The sequence below is a fragment of the Primulina huaijiensis genome, chromosome 17 (assembly GCF_012295235.1).
Source record: "Primulina huaijiensis isolate GDHJ02 chromosome 17, ASM1229523v2, whole genome shotgun sequence".
NCBI classification, from domain to species: Eukaryota; Viridiplantae; Streptophyta; class Magnoliopsida; order Lamiales; family Gesneriaceae; genus Primulina; species Primulina huaijiensis.
Genome location: NC_133322.1, coordinates 1,415,618 through 1,438,550, shown reverse-complemented (window position 1 = coordinate 1,438,550; position 22,933 = coordinate 1,415,618). Strand labels below are relative to the sequence as shown.

General features: G+C 33.3%; 4 protein-coding genes across 6 annotated transcripts; 1 reads left to right on the top strand and 3 right to left on the bottom strand.

Moving 5' to 3' along the window:
- Positions 1–810: 810 nt before the first annotated feature.
- LOC140962790 (protein REVEILLE 6-like) lies at positions 811–4,748 on the bottom strand. 2 transcript variants are annotated; one of them, XM_073421794.1, is made up of 8 exons: positions 4,283–4,748; positions 3,984–4,041; positions 3,218–3,341; positions 2,950–3,126; positions 2,736–2,870; positions 2,495–2,604; positions 1,992–2,051; positions 811–1,167 (listed from the first exon to the last, which is right to left on the bottom strand). In XM_073421794.1, exons 1-8 carry the CDS (start codon positions 4,567–4,569, stop codon positions 1,096–1,098), a joined length of 1,023 nt encoding a protein of 340 aa, XP_073277895.1. In that variant the 5' UTR covers positions 4,570–4,748; the 3' UTR covers positions 811–1,095. The 2 variants fall into 2 exon arrangements, with proteins under 2 accessions (XP_073277895.1, XP_073277896.1); XM_073421795.1 differs by having other exon boundaries at positions 2,950–3,066.
- A 1,741-nt stretch (positions 4,749–6,489) lies between these two features.
- Positions 6,490–9,175, bottom strand: LOC140963637 (uncharacterized). Of its 2 annotated transcripts, none has more exons than XM_073423030.1 (7): positions 9,067–9,175; positions 7,989–8,103; positions 7,846–7,908; positions 7,729–7,776; positions 7,584–7,637; positions 7,016–7,073; positions 6,490–6,767 (listed from the first exon to the last, which is right to left on the bottom strand). In XM_073423030.1, exons 2-7 carry the CDS (start codon positions 8,070–8,072, stop codon positions 6,724–6,726), a joined length of 351 nt encoding a protein of 116 aa, XP_073279131.1. In that variant the 5' UTR covers positions 8,073–8,103; positions 9,067–9,175; the 3' UTR covers positions 6,490–6,723. The 2 variants fall into 2 exon arrangements, with proteins under 2 accessions (XP_073279131.1, XP_073279132.1); XM_073423031.1 differs by having other exon boundaries at positions 7,989–8,090; positions 9,067–9,160.
- A 1,946-nt stretch (positions 9,176–11,121) lies between these two features.
- On the bottom strand, positions 11,122–14,085 carry LOC140962791 (uncharacterized protein At1g01500-like). Its single transcript, XM_073421797.1, has 2 exons — positions 13,164–14,085; positions 11,122–11,861 (listed from the first exon to the last, which is right to left on the bottom strand). Exons 1-2 carry the CDS (start codon positions 13,815–13,817, stop codon positions 11,637–11,639), a joined length of 879 nt encoding a protein of 292 aa, XP_073277898.1. The 5' UTR covers positions 13,818–14,085; the 3' UTR covers positions 11,122–11,636.
- Positions 14,086–19,950: 5,865 nt separating this feature from the next.
- LOC140963530 (heavy metal-associated isoprenylated plant protein 39-like) lies at positions 19,951–21,902 on the top strand. The gene is made up of 3 exons (XM_073422888.1): positions 19,951–20,141; positions 20,527–20,602; positions 21,246–21,902. Exons 1-3 carry the CDS (start codon positions 20,010–20,012, stop codon positions 21,638–21,640), a joined length of 603 nt encoding a protein of 200 aa, XP_073278989.1. The 5' UTR covers positions 19,951–20,009; the 3' UTR covers positions 21,641–21,902.
- Positions 21,903–22,933: the final 1,031 nt, after the last annotated feature.

The following is a 22,933-nucleotide window of genomic DNA, read 5'->3' as shown; positions in this document are numbered from 1 at the left end:
TTTAATAATAAGATTTAGGTGCTCTTTAGTCATTATTTTATGTTTTTTTTTTTGAAAAAAAAAATGATATTTCCGAAGCTAAAATGTTTTGAATATGGTTCGAAATCAAATTATGCAAGATTTTATTCGATAAAGTATTGTTAAGTTATATTATAATTCGTGTAGACAATTATTCAGTTTAAAATTTAATGTGATTCAATTTTGTCGTTTTATTTTCGGTGTTTTACGTATATTTCAGTATAAATCTATCCGGAATCCATTTAATTAATGAATCATCGAAATATTTTATATTAAAACGTTTCCGTAGAATAAACAAACTTATCCCTGGATATTGTGCAGTCACAAAAACTTTTGTGAGACGGTCTCACATATCAATTTCGTGGGTCGAATATTTTATTTGAATCATACATGAAAAAATATTACTTTTTATGCTAATCGTATTACTTTTTATGCTAATCGTATTACTTTTTATTGTGAATATTGAAAAGTTTGACCCGTCTCAAAGATAAAAATTCGGAAGATCATCTTACAAGATACATATTCTCATGTAGAAATACAAATAAATTTTTTTTTTAATAAAAAGAGAGCATTAATGGAAGCAAGTCACCGAGCAATGAAAGAATGAATCAAGTAGCAACTTCAAAAGTTGTTTTCAGTTATCTTGGTGTAGAAGTAAGGTTAAATCATTACATTGCGTTGAAATTTATTCGTGTTCTGGTCACGGTCCCTAAATCTTGATTATTGTGATCGCAGAATTCATCGACAAAGCAAAAAACTCAATCTGACTTCTTTACTGAGCAAACTTAGGGGAAAAAAACATGAGACTTCCATAATGGCGAGAACCTATACAAGCCCGTCCCAGAAAAGGTTAAAAGAAATCTGTCTCAACTCCATGTCCATTATACATATAAAGTTAACATAATTAAAGCAACCGTTGCATGTCACAAGTAGATTATATACATGGTTGATAGTTGATACAGATACCGGAAATAAGAGCAGGCGACGCATCTTTATCCTACTTGAGCCATGGTCGTTAGATACACGCAGCTCTGACGTTGTCAAATGTCACAAATGCATTCGTGAAACTCTAGAAGTCTATGCAGATGAGATTGTGCAACCCATGCTATTGTTTTCAATGCCAACACTATACGATGATAGCAACCTCCTCTGACAATAGTTAAGTAGAAACCAAACAAGTAATCAGAAACTTAACTTTTCAAGGTAACTCATCAACTTCATCTTCTCAATCTGCTTTCCAAGATTTGATGGGTAAAGCAGAAAATTATTTTTCATGTCTATTAGTTCATATAGAGGATATGATGAGGGGCGTGGTGTAGATATGGAACGATAAAATTAGGCTTATCATAATATGAAGATATCACACAAGTTTAGTTTCTAAGAAAACAAACATAAATTTATAATTGCAAATAGTTCGTTTTGAATGTCAGAAAGCAAGTAAAAAAAAAAGTTTCAACCAAAATTTTACACGTATATCAGCTACATTTTTTTAGACTGAGAGTCAACCTTGTACAGTTCACACAAATTGTTCATTCTGAAGGTCAGAAAGCAAGTAAAGAAAGATGTAACAAAAAATTTACTCATATTAATGACATTTTAAGACCAATGGTAAACCTGATACAGTAGTTCACACAAACTTCATCTTGAAGGTCAGAAAGCAAGTCTAAAAAAGTTTCGATCAAGTCGTATATAAATGCCATCTAAATACTAATGTTGAACTTGATACAGTTCACAAAAAGCAAGTAAAAAGAAAGTTTCATCCAAAAATTTACTTACTTTTAAACACTAAATTTCACAGTTCATCGCTCAAAAAGATCCTGAAGAAAATTCGAAAAATAGTTGTCTATGTGATGGTGTTTGTCAGTAAATATAAAGGGGTCAAATTTAACCAAAAACCCAACACATGGAGACCAACCTATCACAGACTAAAATGGCACATAAGAATGCAGCAAGGAAGCATGTTAGAAACTTACATGATCCTCAAACTCGGAGCTCACCAAATTAATTGAAAGATTCTTCATCAACATCAAAATCTGAAACAAAAATAGAGAAGATACACTAAATCATTGTTTTTCCTCGAATCAACAAAAAAAAAACGTAAACATATAAATCTTAAGCTACCATTTAACAAAATGAGCTACAAAGTAACCAATACATGTACATATATCAGCAAGCAAAATACTGTCACAAGTTATGGGCCAAAACCTCTCATGGAACGATTTAACTTCAGATCAACTAATCTATATGATTAACATATTTTCAGCCATGCTCAGTAAAGAATTCCAGAACCAATGAATTGCACTCCCAATTGGCCTTTAGGAAAGGCGAGGCTGAAAAAAATAGAAGTTAATTAAGGAGATATGTAGATCCAATATTCTAAAATAAAATAAATAATTATCCACAAATGAGTAATAACTCCAATAACGTACTATATCCCAAAGTGAACACTTAGTTTAATACATGAATTTGAGCTCACCGTCTCGACATCTATAGGGTCCATCTTTTTCAGCCTTTGCAAGTGATCACTTGCCTTCGGATCAAAGATACTGCCAATATAGCCATAAACTTGTGCAAAATCTGGCATAGCTGCAACAAGAATAGCTTGAGCAAATTTAACACATGGATGAAAAAGGAGTTGCAACCATATTAATAATTCTGTTTGCCCTAGATCAGATAAATTAACAAAAATAAAAGAACATTGACAGAAAGAAACTGACCTCTCACAGCTTTGCATTGGTTTCCTTCTCCTTGGTAATTGATCTTTTCAGATTTCCATGACCGAAGAGTGCTACCATCATCATGGCTGCCACTACAATTTTGTGTCATGGTAAAACCGACTGCTTTGATATCATCTGAAATACCAGGAAATACTCCAGTAACATGTTAAAACAAAATAGAAAAAGTTGTACGTCATTCTTAGTAGAAATAAACCTTTTGATATATGTGAGACGGTGCCTGTTGGAACAACATTGTACGTCCAAGGAGACAAAGGTGAACTGCAGACTGGATTTCTTGACCCCAACAGTGGATCAGGCCTCCCAGCATGCCCTGCATCATGCAGAGCAGATGAAGATTTTAATGCAGCATTGGCTTGAGACACCGCTGAAACTGGTAGACCCGGAAAAAAAACAATTTGGACTTGACATGCAGTTTTTGAAGCAAAAACCCGAGATGAATTGACAGAAAGAGAAGTACCAACCATTTTTTGGGACCTTTTGTGGATACGGATGAGATGCTTTTCTCTTTGGACGTGGAGGAGGCACGTGCTCAGTTTTACCATTCTTCTGGACCTTCAGAAAATATTTCTGAGCATGACTACGTATCTGCAAAAGCCCACTAGTCAGTCTATGAAACATAAGGCGAAACATGCACTACATTTTTAGAAACAATCCCGATGATCATTTTGCAGTATGTACCATGTGTAGGTACTGAGCCTTATAGGAGCAAGTAAACTACCCAATGGAGTAATGAACCGAAAATGAAAGTACACAGTTCTCCGATTTTAGATGCCAATTTATCCACTCACACGAGGCGGAGGATAACAAATAACTCGTCAGACCAACCTGTTAGCAGGAAAAGAAACACGGCAGCAGCTGCGGAGCCAAATTATCAAGGGGAGGATATTCAAAATATAAAATTTTCGAAACAAGAGGGGGCAAAATCAATTTTTTCCTCACCTTAGAGCAAAAATACATACCGACACTAAAAAAATATGATGGCTCTGCAGCAACATGGCAGCAACTATTTACCGCATAACTAGGCCAGGAAACCATCTTCAGCCAAAAATGAACCATATTGAACAAGAAACAAATTTTCTCGACAACTTGAAGCTCTCGAGTCTTTGAGACATACAGAAAACAAACATGAGGAAGCCAGAAAGTTGTTCAGTTCACCTTTCGCAACATCACAACTGCTAAGTCATTTCAGCAAAGGAAAATAATCAAAATGTGAATAAGATTAATCACCTGGATCACTGACTTTGACCCCACAAATGCTTCTATCTTCTTCCAGTCACGATCAAATCTGAAAAGCCGAAAAATAAACCAGAGAAAAAGTATAATCACCTTCTTTGTCTGGAAGAATTTATTTACATTTAAATTTAATCTCAAGTTAAAAACAAGAAAACCCCATCCCCACTTGTACATTCGATTCAAGCCCATATTTATTTATTAAAATCTACTTCTTGCCAATATGCGATCACTATATTTTGTTCAGAACCTTTCACTAGGAATTTGCCACACAAAACATAGCAGAAAAATCTTACAGATGGAGAGCCTCCAGGAATCGGTCGTGCTCCTCCTCGGTCCAGCTCTCTCTGGACTTTGTGATCGTGTAAGGCTTTCGGATCTTCTTGTTCGGATCCTCCATGCCCGAACTCACGAACGGAACCGTTTGAGGCAAGTTCATGTCATCGTCGCATCTCTTCGGCATCCCCACAAGACCTATATCCATGAAATCCCCACCTCCCCCGCCACTTCCGGCCATGTAAAAACTGCTGCCAAAATGGTTATAATCCTGACCCGGTGGAGGACTCGGGTAAACTGACACCATATATTGAGAATTCCAAGCACAAACCGAAAAAATGAAATGGCCAAAATATGAGGAGAATACGACGAACTTGGCAAAAGTAGACAATATTTTCTCGGAGTTTTGGAAATTCAGGTTTTTCTGTGGTTTATTTTGCTCAGCAACTGCCGGTGGACTTTTGTTCTGTTTTGATTCTGCTGTCAATTATCAATACTATATAAAAAGTTTGGACCTAACAAAAACAAAACTGGACACCAAATTTCTTTTTTCAATTTTGCTCTTATGTTATATCTATATTATAATTTTTTTTTAATTTCAACAAATCATTTTTTTTATTTTTTTTAAATTTCATCAATTCGAATAATATTTTAGTCCTTCAATAATTTATCAAATTTCACTTTAGACCCTCAGTAATTATTAAAAAAATTATACACACCCCACGTGTGTGCAAAATAACTAGCATATAATATGAATCGCTTATCTAACATAAAGTTAGTCAGGTTGGTGTTTCAATCTTGATAATATAAAAATCCTAAGAAAAATAAAAAAGAATTACGAACTGATGTTTGGATGGAGAAGCTAATTAGACTTTATTTTCAAATAATTATTTCTATTTTTACACAAATTCTTATGAAACCGTGTCAAAAAATGTAATATCTGATTAATAAAAAAAATATCAGTTTTTAATGTGAATAGTGAGACATATTCTTAAATTTATTAAAAAAAATTTAAAAATATAATTTCTATATCAAACCGATCATCCTTCTCTTCGAAAACAAAACATCACAGAGAGTTCCACTTGTTTGCGTTGCCATTCAATCTTGTGGTTAATAACCAAACACTTGTTTATTTTTACTTTTCATCCACTCGTATCTCATTTTCACGTATTGTTAGCGGGACCGTGTTCACGTGAATCTGTACGTAGCCAAATTCCGCCATGCCATCGAATGTGTCCACTCCAGACGGACACTAATTTTCAAAGAAATTCGTTCACGATTTCTGCTTTCTTTAAGGTAAAAACACGCTCAGCCAACCTGCTGAATCACTCGCTTTCTACAATATCCTTTTTGGGGGCAAAAAAAGAGAGAGACTTCCTTCTTTTTCTGTTAGTAAGAAAAATTATTCTTTCAGCGCAACTCAAAATTTGTATTGAATTTATGGAAATTTCCCCAATTTCACAAGCATACAGCAACACGTGACAAGTTATCCACGAATTCAAAAATATATTGAGCCAAAAAAAAAATGTTTGCTGGAGAACTAACACAGCAGCGAAGGCGCAAGAATATATCAGTCGTGTGAATTTAAGCCAGATTTCTCTTTTTGTTCAGCCTAAATTCATTGCATATCCAATAATTTTACAACATTTCATTAGTGATAAATACATTAAAGTAACACTATTCAGGAAATAAATGAAGCTCTTTCCTCACATCTTTCAAAGGAACAAAATTGATAAGGAATCGAATTGAAAAGCTTAGATCAGTAGGTCACATATTTTGATGTAATTCATCGAGAAGTTCAAAGGCAGGAATACAGACAATAATTTCATCACTAAACTCATCAAATTAAAGCTAAACTGGGGTTAGGAAGTCACTGGTTATTAAAAAAAAGATAGAAGCGAGACATGTAGTTTGCATAGGAGAGTTTTACACAGGCCGCGGAAAGCTATTTGAAAATTATGTCATGCCTCTTATTTCAACCTCTCTTTAGTAAATGATGACAATATCCATACATCAAATTCAGTCAGCACATGCTCCTTATCTGGCAATTTATTCCAAGTTTAGGTGCAATCGATTAACAAACCAAGTGCATATTACACAGACATTGGCAGATAAATCGACTGATTGCTCATCACCATTTTCACAACACTTGTACAAGTGGAAACATGACAAGCATATCAGATCAGCAAAAAAATTAAGCCTAAATGAGGTAATTTAAGTGAAAACAGATCCCAAATACACCTCTAAAATATCAAATAAAAGTATACTCGTCGGATGATGGCAAAGGGGAAATAGTCTACAACAGAAACAAGATTAGGAAGAATTCTTATAAGGGAGAATACAGCATATAGATGCATTCTTCCCAAATATAACAGGTTTTTGGGTAAATTTTATTTATCAGAAATTTACTCTGCTAGTACTATGACGCAGGTAATGCTACAGCAGGATCAACAGCAGCTACTTATTCTTTCACGGGCGCATCATCTGATGGAGCACTGTTACCATCTACATATATAACACAACAACAAAAAATTATGTACTGTAATGATCCTAACCAGTTTCCACTAGGTAGATTATTTGTTTTATGTTTTACGATATTCTCTTTGAGTGCAAAATATATGATTCCTTGAACTATTATTCTCGAGAAAAATCAAATTATAAAAAAACATATCGAAAAATTGATACTGTTCTACTCAAACCAATTTGAGAATTTAAACATGATCCCTATGGAAGAGTCTAACAATCATGCATACCTTCACCTTCTGATGGAGCATAAGGAGATTTACGGTATCGGGTTTGCTGCTGTGTTGGCTGGAACATCAAATGCAAAATGAGACGGAATGTGTGAGCAAAGTGGCAAAAGAAATATTAGTCCATAAGCTAGCATCTGGCTCATGCAGTCATCCTCAGCATGAAGAGGAAACGGCATAATGAAATAGCATCTCAATGACAGATATACTTAAGTTTATTATCAATCTAGTAATTCAGGAAGGCCATTAATCGGTAGTCTGTAGTCAAGCATCTGCAACTCGATGCATGGAACATAACTAAGTTCTGAAAACCAGCCATAAAGAAATTGAAATGACTGCTATGATATAGAACATATTTCGAAAACATTCAGTCAAGAATATAGAGACAAAAAAGGAGAGCTCAACAGTTTAATAGATCTGCTTTTTTTCTCAACTATGAAAAATGACAAGGGGGGAGTAAATGGATGAGCTATTTGATGTGTTATCGGCTTTTGGCAAGCCCTCATAACCCCATAAATAAATTATGGGTAGGTATTAACATCCAGTTAGATGATCTAAGGCTTATATATACCTGTAACTTAGGCCGAAGAGCTTCTAGTGGTCCTTTGGGTTTGTCTGCACCTTGCTGTTGTGATAAGCCATGAATAATTGTTAGTGGCCATAAAAGCACACGTATGAGTAAAAAACAAATTCGTCGAAACATCAGCAAAGAGTACCTTGTTCAAAGCCCAGTCAGCAGAGTCAAAATAGGCTCTTTCATGATCCTGGCATCAAATGTTTACAGAGGATTCCTTAGGTTCTTAGTAAAAGTACTGTCAAAGGTTATGTTATACCTTTGAGATCAGTGGTGGTTTCTTGGGGATAATTCCCCCATACTTCTTCTTAACAGCCTCCTCCTGGAAGAAAATCGTTTCTTATAAGAAAATGGCATGAATATGATAATAAGTTTGACAGAATAACATAATTAGAACACAACCTCTTGCTTTGATGATGGCATGGACTTGTCAGCATCCTCCATAACAGCATCAGTTTGCTCTTTGACTTCCTCGGTGCCCGACATATTCTTCCCACAAGCAACCTATAAACAACACCTGAAACGTATGCAAATCACCAATTCTAACTGGAAAACTGTTATTTTAAAGAAATGTTTTACAAAAATGTAGGACCTTTCAAGGTTCAAACTCATAAAGCAATGACATCAAGTCCTAACACGGTCAACATTCAACATTGTGCGATTAACAATTTATAACTTATAATAAGCTAGATATCCTAAGATCGATCACTTAAGCAAGTGGAAAACAATTTTTCATAATTTAAACTAATAAAATTATGTGACAACGAGCAATGTGGTGCCCTGCAATGAGTTAGACATGAAATTCACGGATTACAAATTGTTGCAAGAGTTTTAGGCCTAAAGTCAAACATGTACATTTCTCAAAACGCCCAGGCGCAGAACAGCTCGAATAATTCTGTGCCCAGTAATAATTCAATAGATTTCCATTATTAATATCTTGCAGCCACAACTATGTTCAAAATACTAATAGTTTCACAAAAAGCCCAGAAACAGAAATGGATACTGCTGATGTCAACATTTCAAATAAAAGAGTTCACTTCCAACTCCAAATGACTAAATTATAGTAGATAACCAATTTGTAATCAGACTTCAAAAATATTAAGCATGAACGCAGAAAAATTCAGACATCGGAATCAGTTTGAGCGAAAACCCCAACAACTTTCAAATAAAATCATTTACATTTATCCACACTGTCTCAAATATATTCCCAAATCTCACATTTCCGTTCAATTGACTTCAATAGACATCCGATAACCCAGATCCTGATAGATCCAAACAGAAACTACGACAAAAATCCATCCCTTGTACATCTCATGAATACAGAATTCAGAAACATGCAAACAAGCTAGGAGCTAGACGAGAGACAATTTAATAACGAGCGCTTAATCGATATATAATCCAAAAATATCAGAAATTAAAGCATAGATGAAAAAAGTCATAAAAAAAAGGGAGACGAAGAAAACACGTAATGATTGATTACCCGGGAGCAAGAACTTGAACGGAGAAAGAGAAACTGTTCGTGTAGCAGAAGACGCTTGTTTCCGTATTTAACAGTGTAATAATTCAAAAGAATTATCAAAAAAATGGTCAATCTTCCCTTAAATATTATTATAAATAAGGTAAAAATTTGTTTGAGACAGTCTCACGGATCGTATTTTGTGAGACGGATATCTTATTTAGGTCATTTATGAAAAAATATTATTTTTTATGCTAAGATTATTACTTTTTATTGTGAATATCGGTATAGTTGACCCGTCTCACAGATAAAAATTCGTGAGACCGTCTCACAATAGACCTACTCTGTAAATAATTATCTTATCCATCGAATTATTATGGTAAACTACTATAAACTAAAAATATTAATAAATAATTTTTAATTTTAATTTTAAAAAAAAATATTTAAAGTCTTATATATTTATATAATCCATAACTTTCCTGTACAAAATTATATAATACATTGTGTACACAGAGAAAAATAATAATTTACACGCGTGTTACCAATTTTACATGTGGTTCTAATTTAGTGATCATTATTTTTTAAAAATTCACTTAAAAAGTACATATAATGACCTGATCATGAGAAAAGTTTACCTGAAACGTCGTAGACACTTTCTTATCTTAAAATATTTGAGTATATTCACAATAGTTTTCAGAAATATTCGCTGTGAACCATATTTTCCGTGTTAGGAATTCAAACCAAACCAAACAATATCATACTTGAGTTTGGATCCTTTGAGATTATTTAAAACTCGAGCTCGATTCGAGTTTTTATTATCAAGTTCGAGCTCGATTTGTCTTGAAATTACTAAGTTTGGAAAAAGCTCGAGCTCACCTCGTTAAAAGCTAGTTTATCATGTTAATCAAACCGGACTCGAGTTTTATTCATTAATAGCTCATTTATCATATTTAACAAACATGATTTGAGCTCGGCTTGTTTTCGAGCTCGTAAAGCATAAAATTGAGCTCGAGTTTGAGTTTGTTAAAAATTAAATAATATATGAATTAATTTTAAATCAGACATGAAAATGTAAATTCATTTATAAATAACCAAAACGACAAAAATAATAAATAAAAAAAACATAAATTCGGTATATTATTGAACATCTCAAAATAATACAGTACTATAACAAATGAGCCAAGTTCGAGCTTACGAGCCTCCTAAACAAGTCGAGCTCGAGCTCGAGCTTACGAGCCACCTAAACAAGCCAAGCTCGAGCTCGCGAGCCTATTATCGAACATGTTTGCGAGCCTATTATCGAAATTTTTGCGAGCCCACGAACCGAATATAAAATATGTGTTACTTGTTTTCTTTTAAAATATATTAGAAATTTTTTTTTTCTTCCTACTACTTCCGCACGAAATATATATAATTATGTTTTAAAGTACTTTTGCACCATTTTAAATAAATCAACCAACTATTATTTGCAAATCCAAAAGAAAGTAATTCAAAGCATAAAATCGTAAACGTCAACCAACCTAATAGCTCGCAAACGATTTGGTTCATTTACATAATAGGCTCATTTCATATTTTCGTCGAAAATCGAACACGGGTTTAAAATACGACTCGACGTATAAAAACACATCATTTTCGAAAATTGCATTTAAAATACACCACATTAAACAATTAAAAATAATTATTTAATAAGATATTTTTCCTCATATGGTCCTCGGTTTCCGTTCCTCGATCGCTTCTTGAATAACCTTAAAAACATATTTTATGCATTCTAATAGAAAATCATATTTTAAACATGTAAATATGTCTACCATATTTAATAAATGCAATTAAAATAAATTAATTAAAATACATAAGAAATTTGATAATTTACATGTATATGATTCACGTGAACTTTCAATTTTTCGAGACGCTGCACAATATCTTTAGGCTTGAACTTGGTTTGATTAAATTTTCGAGCTTGAAATTAAGCTTGATGTTAGCGTAATATGATTAACTAACAAACTCAAACGAGCTTTTTATCGAGCCGAACTAGCTCACAAACGGTTTGGTTCATTTACATTCCTAGCAAGAATACAAAAATCACATGAACCCGCTTGCCACAAGTTTCAATTAAACTCTTCCTAATACGACTCACAATTTTATACATGAAACTCTTCAACATCGTACATAAAAATTAACTTGTAGCGCATCAGAACTACTTATTTAAACTCAACAATGAACAAAATTGGTCAAACGGACCTTCCGGAATACTCCATGAAAAGAGAAAATATATACATATTACCAAAACTAGATACAGGTTACACCAACAGAATTGTAACAACCCTTGCGTCCCAGCGAGACACTACACAGGTTATATGAAGACTTGAGGCAAGAGAAGGAAACATCATAGCAGTATTTCAATATGCCGACCGTCTTTACCATAAAACCGTTTGACAAGCACCCACAGATAGTCACCGTAAATTAGCTGCATTGCATGCTTTCACTTGCTTGTGTTATGGTATAATCCAGGTTTCATATATGATTTGAAAGAAAGAACACTACACATCTATCCATGTTACTAATCCTTATTCCCACATCACTGAGGCTGTAGAGATCTAAAAAAACTTTCTCCTGAAACTCCTCGTTGTAGCTTGATATGAACGCATCAGTAAACCAACACCAATTCCAACTCCAAGGCACATGCCAAGCCCTATCCCAACGCCAACTCGTACACCAGCATTGAACCAAGAAAGTTGGCCATCTTCACCATAGTACATGTCTTCTGAGTAATGTCCAACTTTCCCATCAGACTCGTAGTCATATGCATCAGATTCCATCACCTGCAAATAAGGTCACATGGAGCAAAAGTAAATAACTTGAAGATTTGGGGGGATGAGTCGTGTTAGGCACGGGTAGGAGACTGATGATTAAATCTGCTCTTGCGAAAACCACATTAGAATAACCATAGAGTTGAGTCATAAATGAAACAGAAAACGAGATCCGTTTTAAGTCAACTTAGCATCATTACATATCTATTACAGGGCAAAATAATCAGGGTTGCAAGGAGGATGTGATTCACATTTAAATGAAAAATAACAAATAAAAAAACTTTTTGTAATAATGGCAATTACCTGTCTAAGATATTAAATCAAGAAGTTGGATCATGCAACAATTACAATTAAAAATTGAACAAAGACAGAGAGATCAGAAGGTAGTCAAAACATGGAACAAAAGGGTGAAAATAGCTGTCGTACGGAAGTTCTTTGCCCATAATAGCTCCAGCACAATCTACCATTAGAGCGGACAAAACAACAAATATAACTTTGCAGCGAATTCAGAAACAAAAACTCAAATTCCGCTTGTCAACATGCAACTCTACGGTCTACCTCAATTCAGGAGTTGCTACTCAATTACGGAATAAAAATAATTTCTTTCAGCAAAAAATAAGTGCTGCTATTAAAGCCAGGAATAAGATTATGAAAGGTGAATCAACTAGCTTAACCCACGGCATACCATATGTCTTCATACTTCAATCCATAAAACACTTGATTGAAAAATACAATAGTAAGGTACCGTTTGACACGTCATGAGATGATTGAAAGATATGGATGTGTAATATGAATGAAAAAAAAATGTGTTAGATACAGGTAATTTATGAAGTGCGATTAATTATATGGTATTTGGGCTGATTATGGGTTGATCTATCGTACACACCAATCAGTACCAAAGACTACTTCTGCAGAAAACCGGCTACAGGTATCAAAGCTGGAATCCTCCATCTATCTTTACTAGCAGACAATCTACATCAGAGGTATTAAGTGATTAAGTCTAGCAATCGTTTTACTTGATCCCACGCATAGAGTTACTTCTCCAACTTCAACAGCAGTTAACAACTTTTCCATTATTTATTAACAGTTATCAATAATCAAAAAGTAAAATTTTAAGCAACTCTAGCATCTTTACTTGATGTAGAGAATCACCATCATTAAAAGGATGAAATATGCAAGGACATTTGCTGACAACACATTTTGAATGTTTGATAGATTGAGTCGGAAATAATTATTGGAAAAGAAAATAAGTCGTGTATCTCAACATACTCGTACATTTAAAGCTAAGAAATAACACGACAAAATTGACATCACCTGCGATTTCCTTTGCCGAACAAAACCATTGCATAGACTGCCTTCTTTTCCTATCTCTTCTTCCTCGGGAATAGCATCAAGCATCCCTTGCCTCAATACCTTCCTCCTTGGACTGACCAGGATAGTTTTTGTCAAAATTTCCGGAATTCCCGAACAGCATCCCGCTATATAAACCTCGATTGATGGAGAGGAAACACCAATCCTTGGCTGCAAAAACGCAGACCTCCCATTAGCAAGGGAGGTTGCTACATAACAATCCATGCTCCACCCAGACCCATTGGTCCAGGAAGCAACATCGGCTCTCTGCAACGAGCCACACAGAATCAAATCCTCCTCCTCACAGACTTCAAATTCGGCAGGACCCGATATTTTGACGCTGTCTGTGCTGACATAGGTGACTTCGGATGCATCCTTGTCGACACGATCGCGACGTAGGGAGATAGAGACGGAATCGGACGACTGAACACGGGATCCATTGATCTCTAAGAAAACCCCAAGCTCTCGGCGGAGGTGGCGAAGCGTGAGTCGATCGGGGAGGCTGTCGACCGAACAAGGCGCAACACGAACGTAAAACAAACGAATTTCCAAGCAACCCCCCGTGAATCTCAGGGGTTTGTATATAGCAAGAGCTAATTTATCACCCTTATCATCCATTTCAAAACCCCAAATTTCGGTGAGTAAAACTAACAGAATCTGGAAAATTAGGGTTTTGATTATGGAAGTTCACTGTTTCGGGACCATGGGATAAATCTCAGGATTGAAGAGGGTGAATCGGTGATTGGGGAGACCACAATCGGTGAAGAAGGAGGGCGTGGTTCTCACGCGTCAGAAACTGGTAGAGAAGGGATAATGAGGAAATCTGACCTCGCGGACCGATACAGTAAACGCAGCAGAAGACAACCGGGTTACGAGCATCCGAATCCAGAATAATAAAATGTAAATATATATATTTTTTGTGGAAAAAAACAAACCGAAAAACCGGGGTTTAAAATTACGGCCCGTTGAAAAAATAAACAAGGGGCCGGGGTGTCGGATCTCGGCTCCTTCTTTTAATTTTTGTTTACTTGTTTTTTATTTAATCCTTTTAAATTATTTAAAATCAATATATTCCTTACTTATTTATTAATAAAATACATGAAACTTTAGCTTTTTAGAATACTATTGTTAATCTATAATAAACTAGGGTTATGTCGTACTCGTTGGATAAACTTTTATTTTTTTTAAAAAAAAATTCTTTGAAAATTTAATCAGTTTTTTAAATTAGATTGATTTATATTATAAAATATAAGTAATGATATAGTTTTGAAATGTTATTTTTGTCAACTATATAATAGTAATTTTATGTTGGTGTAATTTTGTCATACCAATTAAATATTGTGGTTACGTATATGACATAGTTTGATACACATGATAAGATAAACATGTGATATATAATATAAGGATAAGATAATGATAAATAAGATGTAGGATATTATATTTAATATTTGGTATGATTTTAATAAGGATGATTAAATTTATATATTAGATTGTAATGACAAAATTAACATTATCATAATAAATTTTATAATTTCAAAGTTGTTGCTTGAGTTCATATTTCTTATCTGTTCATGAGCCGANATTTTTATCATTAAATTAAAATTATTACATCTCATAAAAGAGATATTTTATCCTTGTATAAAATTATTTATCACGGAGCTTTCTAAAAAAGTACTAAACGTGAGATAAAGAGGATTATTTATCAATCTCTCTCTTATCTATTGTACAAAACTATACCATGGTGTAAATGTTACAATTTTTATTTTGTCGATGATAATACTTTTTTTTTAACGATAAAAACCGAGGGACGAGTATGAGATCCCGACCCCTCCTTTATTTTTTAAAAATAAACTATAATATTTTTAATTATTTTAAATCATTATATTTGTATCATTAAAAATATATGAAACTTTAATTCTTAAAAATATTGTTGTTAATTTATAATAAATGTTCAAAATTTTATTTTGTTGGTAGTTTGGTAATATGCTTAATTATTTATATTATTTATCTTTAAAAGTCTCGAGTCCATATTTCGAATGTATATGTTTTTTCGATTTTATAAATTAATATCTAAAAATTAAACGATGATAAATTTATTATCTTAGGTTGCGTTTAGATAGAGGGAGAGTTTAAATCAATTTGAGTGTTTATATGAATTTATTTTTAATGTGTTTTAGATTCATTCATTCTTTAACATATGTAAACGTAATAATGATTACGACGAATTTGAATATATTCAAAATATGTGTCATTTCAAACTCACATTTCAAATTTTTTCTCAGGTCGAATCTTCTCATCAAAACACGACTTTAAATAAATTTAACGACAAAAATAGTATAACTTGTTTTCGAGTAACTAGGTTAGTATTCAATTAGCATTATTGGACATTCTTGTTTTTTCTTTGTTTAGCAAAATGATTAGAACATTCTTAATTTGAGTCAATCTCAAAACAAATAAATTTTAACAAGTTCGTTGAACGAAAATAATAAATAATTGTTTCTTAGTAAAGAAATAACTATTTAAAATATGAATATGCAAACCGTCGCTAATTTAAAAATAACGACGGTTTTACTTAAACCGCCGTTAAATTTAGCGACGGTTTAACTGAAAACCGTCGCTATTTTTAATTAGCGACGGTATATGCTAATTTAGCGACGGATTTAGCAAAACCGTCGCTAAATATATGTTCATTGTTGTTTGTCCAAAAAACACGCTAATCGACAACAGTTTCAGAAAAGCGTTGTCGAATGTCCAAAAAACACGCTAATAGACAACAATTTATAAAAAAATTCTTAAAGACAACGGTTTTAACGAAAACCGTTGTTAAAAGGAAAAAAGACAACGGTTTCTGATAAAACTGTTGTCTTTTGAGTGTTGTTGTACATTGAATTTCTTGTAGTGATGGATTTGGTCAATCCGAAGATCTGTTCTGTTAGGAAAAATTGGATTCTAACAAGCGATGCCCTAAAACCCACTGGGATCAATTTGGGTTGGAACCGCAAATCCGTTAACTATTTACATTTTTAATTTTTGTAAATATACAATAAAAAATCCAAAAATACATATAATCAAAATTATATTCAAATCATTATATTTTAATAATAAGTTAACGACAAGAGATAACATTTTGTAAACCAAGGTTAGAGATAGGGATGAAATTTTTTCCGCAAGAGGAACCTGAAACGGTGCGAGTTAATGAGACACTTTATCAATCGGGTTTCGACCGCCTTACAACTCATTTAACTGAATTTAAACATGTTCCGGATGAGCCGAGTTTAATGTGAAATCCGTCTCGTCGTTAATCATAATTCTAACTTAGTAACAAACTATTAAATTAAAAAAAAAGGTCTGAATCAAAATAATTAATAATCTATTATGAGTACGTAGAATCAAACAATATATCTCTTCATGCATGTATGTATAATTAGGTATCAATATAATTAGTTCTCATAGATGAAAGTCGGAAACCATTAAAAAAATTAAATATTGGGAATTAATATGTGCATATTTGGTTAAAAGTTGATATTATAATGTTGTAATTAGGGATGGCAATGGCCGGGGCCGGGGCGGGTTTGCCATTCTCATCCTCATCCTCGAATTCCATCACCACCCCCATCCCCGCTTTTTCGGGTTCGGGGATCCCCAAACCCTAAACTTCGGGGATCAACTTCCCATCCCCGCCCCCATCCCCGTTTCAAAAATATTAATATGGCAAGACGATGACGGATTCGGAGATTTTTTCAAACCAAAACTTATTATTATCTATTATTATTAGAGATAATATTAATATCAATATTAATAATAATATTATTATTAATATTTTAAAAAATAATATTATTATTATATTATTATTACTAATAATACTATTATTTTATTATTGATATTATTTTCGGGACGGGTTCGGGGATGGGGATAGTAATCCCATACCCACCTCGAACTACATCGGGGATTTAAAAAAATCCCCGAACCCGAACCCAAACCCGAAAAAATCGGGGATCCCCATACCCGTTTCGGATTTTCCCCACGAGGCCCCAAACCCGTGGGGAAAGTTGCCATCCCTAGTTGTAATTGAGTAGTAATTATTATATCATTGTTTTCTCCCAAAAAAAAAAAATNAGGCCCCAAACCCGTGGGGAAAGTTGTCATCCCTAGTTGTAATTGAATAGTAATTATTATATCATTGTTTTCTCAAAAAATAAAAAATTTTATGCCATGACGATGACGTTTAATTTAATTTTTTTTAAAAACGAATATATAAAATATGTATATTTGGCAAGCCTTAATCATCCAATCGAAAGCCTGCTGAATTCATTATTCGTTTATGAATACTTTATTTAAAATAAAAAAGGAAAATTATCGATCTCAATCGAAATCATATACCATGGGCTTGGTTTCGATTTGCGTAAATATCGTGAATAGAGATGCAAACCCGGCCTAGGATCAAACACATATCTTTTTCGGTTTTAATTGGATTCGTCTATGTATAACTAATAATATATTTATATTTTATATTATATTAATTAATTAAATATAAAGGTCCTTTCACCTTTTGTTCACAATATCTTCATCCATTGTTTTAAATTTTTAATGTTATGATTTAGATTTAATTTTGATAAATATATTAATTTTTATATTTTTATTGTGTATTTAATTATAATTAAAAGTGTGTTTAAAGTTGAACGGGTTAACACGGACCTGTCGGGTTTTGATGAGGGGCCATGTCCAGATCCGGATATAAATTTTTCCTTGACAAACAAGTCTTAATATTGACTAAATCCATCCCAGACCAGTCGGTTTTCACGATTAAAAAGCACTCAAATCAAGACAATGTCAAACATCAAGAATACCAAATCACTGAAATATACGCCACAATTAAAACCACTGATTCTCACGAGTCACAAACCCAACCACCCAAAACTTTCATCACCTTTGCTTTATTGCTCGAAAAACGGACCACCAAATCGATTCACATATTGTAGTACATTCACACATTGATTCTCTTGTTTTTTAATGCTAGCTGATCATCATATATGCCTCATTGTTTTGCTTAAACTTGGGCGATACACACACATATATACATATATATACATAACGAGATTTGATATGCTGCACACCTACCGTGCACACCTATGTGAGCACCGATGAGGTGTCACTCACCCATTGAATACACAATTTTTCTATATTTCATCACATCCAATGGATGAGTGATACCTCATCGGTGCTCACATAGGTGTGCACGGTAGCTGTGCAGCATATCAAAACTGTATTAATTTGTTCAGAGGTCCTCTATATAATTCACTCTTTGTACTGCTTTCTTACACGCCCACATGCATGCTTACGTTACGTATGTGTGTATATATTAACGTAAGCATGCATGTGGGCGTGTAAGAAAGCAGTACAAAGAGTGAATTATATAGAGGACCCCTGAACAAATTAATGCCTCAGTGGTCCACTTTATATTGTGTAGTATTAACTGCAGATATAAATAGGCCGGCCATATTTCTGTCATAGCTTTTGAAATTATGAGAGACAATCCAGACTTATACATATATATTAAAATCTATATAATATTTTATTTCAATTTTATTGGAGGATAACTATTGAAAACTAATCTAATATGTTCAATGACACGCAAGATAGGAAAATATATAGAATTTGTATAAATATACGATTTCATATATTACTATTATTAAGATCATAATAAATATTAAACGTGATATTTTGATAATTACTGGGGAGTAATATTTGTAAGATATTTTGTAATTGTATAAGTTTATGGTGATTGTATTTTTAAAATATTTTGATTAATATTTTATCTAGACATTAATTATCCGATAATTCTCTTGTATTACCGTGCATGGAGAAGTTGTAAAAGAAAAAGGGTTGGTGAAGACGTGTGAAATCATTAAAGAAAATGAAAAATGAACCGAAGGTAAAATCGGAAAACCAATAATTTCCATACTCCCCCAACGACTATCCATTATTTTTCATGATTTACCCTCGTTTTATCTACGTGGTGGTGACGACTATTAATATTATTATGTTTTGCATAAATTATTACACTTATCGCTTTGTAAGTGAGTACGTGTTGTGTAGTTTTTTTTTTTAAAAAAAACTAGATTCAAGTATAAAAAATTTATGAGTTAGTTAAGATACATATAAAATCAAGAAACTTAATTAACGGGAAAAAATTATATTTTTGTCACAAATTAAACGAAAAAATCTTGTTAATTGTGCTTGATTAATGTCTACAAATTCAGCAATAGAGAACATGATCACGCAACTCAATAGAGAACATGATGCAACTCAATTCAGCAAAAATCTACAAATAATGTCTACAAATTTTAGTCTTCAAGCATATTAGTTCAGTCATTCAAGTAGATTTTCTAGCATTCTAAGCCTTTTCATTATTGATTTCGGCAATCTTAATTATTTGTTATATTTTCATGTTTTGTAAATTCCCGCAGTTTATTATAAAGATTAATTATGTGAGGAGTTTATGTTTCAAATTTCAATATTTTTTTAAGTTTTCGATGTTTATATATATCATTGTATTTGTTCAAGAGATTATAATAAAAGATCAAATTTAGTATTCATTGTCGTTTGAATTCATAAAATTAAATTTTTATCATTTTCACATAAATTATAATCCCTTATTCGCTATATATATATATATTATATATTTAGCATTTTACTGTCAAAATATTATTTTCTGGTAATAATATATTCTTCTTTTTTAGTGAGGCCATAACTATTACTCCTGTCGTTTTCTGGCGTTAGTCTTTATATTTCTTCCCGATCTCATTTTCCATGTTTTTAAGCTTTATTTGTGTACAACAGGGGCTTCTAGCCTCTTGTTTTTCTGAGCTACCTGCTCCTCAAGGCCTCAATTACATTTCTGAGGTAGAAAAATTATCTGAAAAGCCCACAAAGATAATGAAGGTTTTATTGCATTATTCTCGACTTTCTGTTCGGATTCTTCGTGGGATTTCTTCGTTTTATTTTGGGTTTTGTCTTCTTTTATTTTTCTTTTTTTGTGCACGCTTTACAGAGTTTAGAAGAAAGGTTTTTTCCCATCAAAGATTGTTACCTTTTGGTTTGATGTCATGCAGTGTACATTCTCCTCGATTCCCTTGACAAATTTTTCGCGTGCTAGAAATTCTGTGAATCTATATATAGTTTCTAGCTAGTTTTTACCTGTCGTATAAAGTTATGTATTAATTGTTATTTCTTGAGTTTTTTTTTGTCTATTTGCTGTAATTGTGGAGTTTTGTTGTTCATTTAAAAATTAAACTTTTTTGGTATCTGTTTTTATATTTTGTTGCAGAAATTCGTGTTGAGGTTGGATTTGGCAGATGCGGAAGACAAGAGAAGGGCTTTGAAGACTGTGTCCACTCTTGCAGGTATTTTAAAAGTCTTCTAGATCTTTATTTTTTGTTTTATGTAGATATAAATCTGTGTTTTGACTAATGACATTCACATCTCTAAGCATGTCTTTTTATTTACGATCACTAATTATTTCAACAAAGGGTAGTTATCTTTATGGAAAGAGGTCGTTCTTGTCGAGTTTTTTCTTTATTCAGATTTTCGTTTAGTTAGCTTGTATGCATTGGAGTGATATATATAATATGTCTGTCTGTATGAACAACCTCAATTTGACAGCCATAACTAGAATTTGTACGTGATGATGCAAGATTATGCAAAATCGTTGATCTCAACTTATGCTGACTTTAAATTTGAAAATGTGAGAAACTTGCATCCATTTTAAGTTAGGTGTGGTGCTGGTTGCATTTATTACTGTTGGATCTCGTCAGTTTGATATCTGTCTCCCATTATCTTCCGATGTTGTACCTTGAAGACATAAGTAAGTTCTTGGGTCGTAATAATTGTTCTCACCGTAGTAATTGTCTACTTGGCATAGATTTGAATATTTGTACGAAGTGTAATGTATGGTTTTAAAAATTCAAAGTATAATCACACTGCCGATAATTGTACTTTTCTGTATAACAACCATCACTAGAAACTTTTGGAGCATCTTTTTTGTAGGCATTGATGAAATCAGCATCGACATAAAAGGGAAGAAACTAATAATAATCGGGACAGTCGACCCCGTGACCGTGGTTACCAAACTGCGAAAAAAGAATTGGCCGGCTGACATAATCTCTGTTGGTCCAGCCAAAGAACCGGAGAAAAAGCCAGAGGAGCCAAAGAAAGAAGAAGCTAAGAAAGAGGAGAAAAAGGACGAGGCCAAGAAAGAGGAACCTAAGGATGAAGCAAAGAAAGACGATCCCAAGAAGGAAGGCGAAAAAAAGGCTGAACCCGAACCCGTCCTCGGCACAATAATGCCATACAGACCGTATTACCCCCCGATGAACTCATACTATTATATGCAGCACCACCGCAGTATGGAAGAGAATCCAAATGCTTGTACTATCTCGTAAGGCGCGATTTTGCGTTTGGTATCGGGCTGATGCAACTACAGCTCAACCACTTAGTAATTTAAATTTCATTCTGTTGTGTACTAAAGAATTTCAATTTGGAGTGTGTATATTATAAATACTGTGCTAATTAATCATTCTTGGTTTTTAGTATCGTATTCTCATGCTTCGCTGGAAAAGTCGAAGTTACGTACGATTCTTGGTTTCTTTTGTTTATTATTGGCGTTTTGCAAATGGAAGGAACACTTTCCATTTGTTTCCTTAAGTAGACATATAATTTTAATTTATTATAATTTATAAGAATAAAATACTAATATAAAAATAATTTAGAATGATGATGTATCTTTATCAACGGGATATTTTGTACACAAGTGGTGATTTTCACGTAATAAACACTTGGATAGATTTCAAGACTCCCATGTATCCTTTTCGTGAAACTTTGGTCCAACTCCACAAAGGGTTATGTACAAATTAGTCGGTCTTGTAGGGCATACACGGAAAAAATGGAAACTTGGTTGAGGATTTGAGGTCCCCAAAAGATTTAAGGTTATAAAAAAAATTTATTATCAATCTTTTTTTTTGTCCGCATTTTGTGAAAGATAATGACCTAAGATTCTCTTTCAATAGTAATAATAATATAATTGAAGGAGACAAGGCCTCTAAATTTCAGAGTGACACATCATATCGAGTCATTGACAAGATATACGGATACCACCAATTTCTGAAGTCCAATGGAAATAGTGTGAAATTATATTTATTATTAAATTGAGGAGGAGATTCATTATATTTTCCAAGTTTTGGTCTGTTTTTCCATTGCTCACTAAATTTAGTCAATGCCGTGAATAATTGAGAACTTTCCCTTTTGATGGCCAACCGCACAAGAAGCACGCTTTATTACTTTTTTTGTTTATATAAAAAGAAGATCTCTGTTCATTTATTTATTCATCAAGGAATGTAAATCAAAACAAAGCAAACCACCTTTAATTTACGTACCATTTTAATCTTTAGATACGATGGCGATGCTCTACCAATTATCTTCTTTGTTACCTATTTGGGTTAAAAACAAAATCTGAAGCCCATATGAAATTTTGACTCTTTGTGGGTTAAAAGTAGTTTGGACCCAAATCAAATGAGCTTGTTTGTGATTAGTACAAGAAATTATTGGGCTGACAGTGAGCAAGAAGAGAGCCCAATGAAAGTAGCTCAAAGTAAAATTCAATTAGCCATTTAGTCTCAGCCCATTACCAATTAACCACGTATTATTTCAAGCACAGATCCGATCACACCGTATAGTGC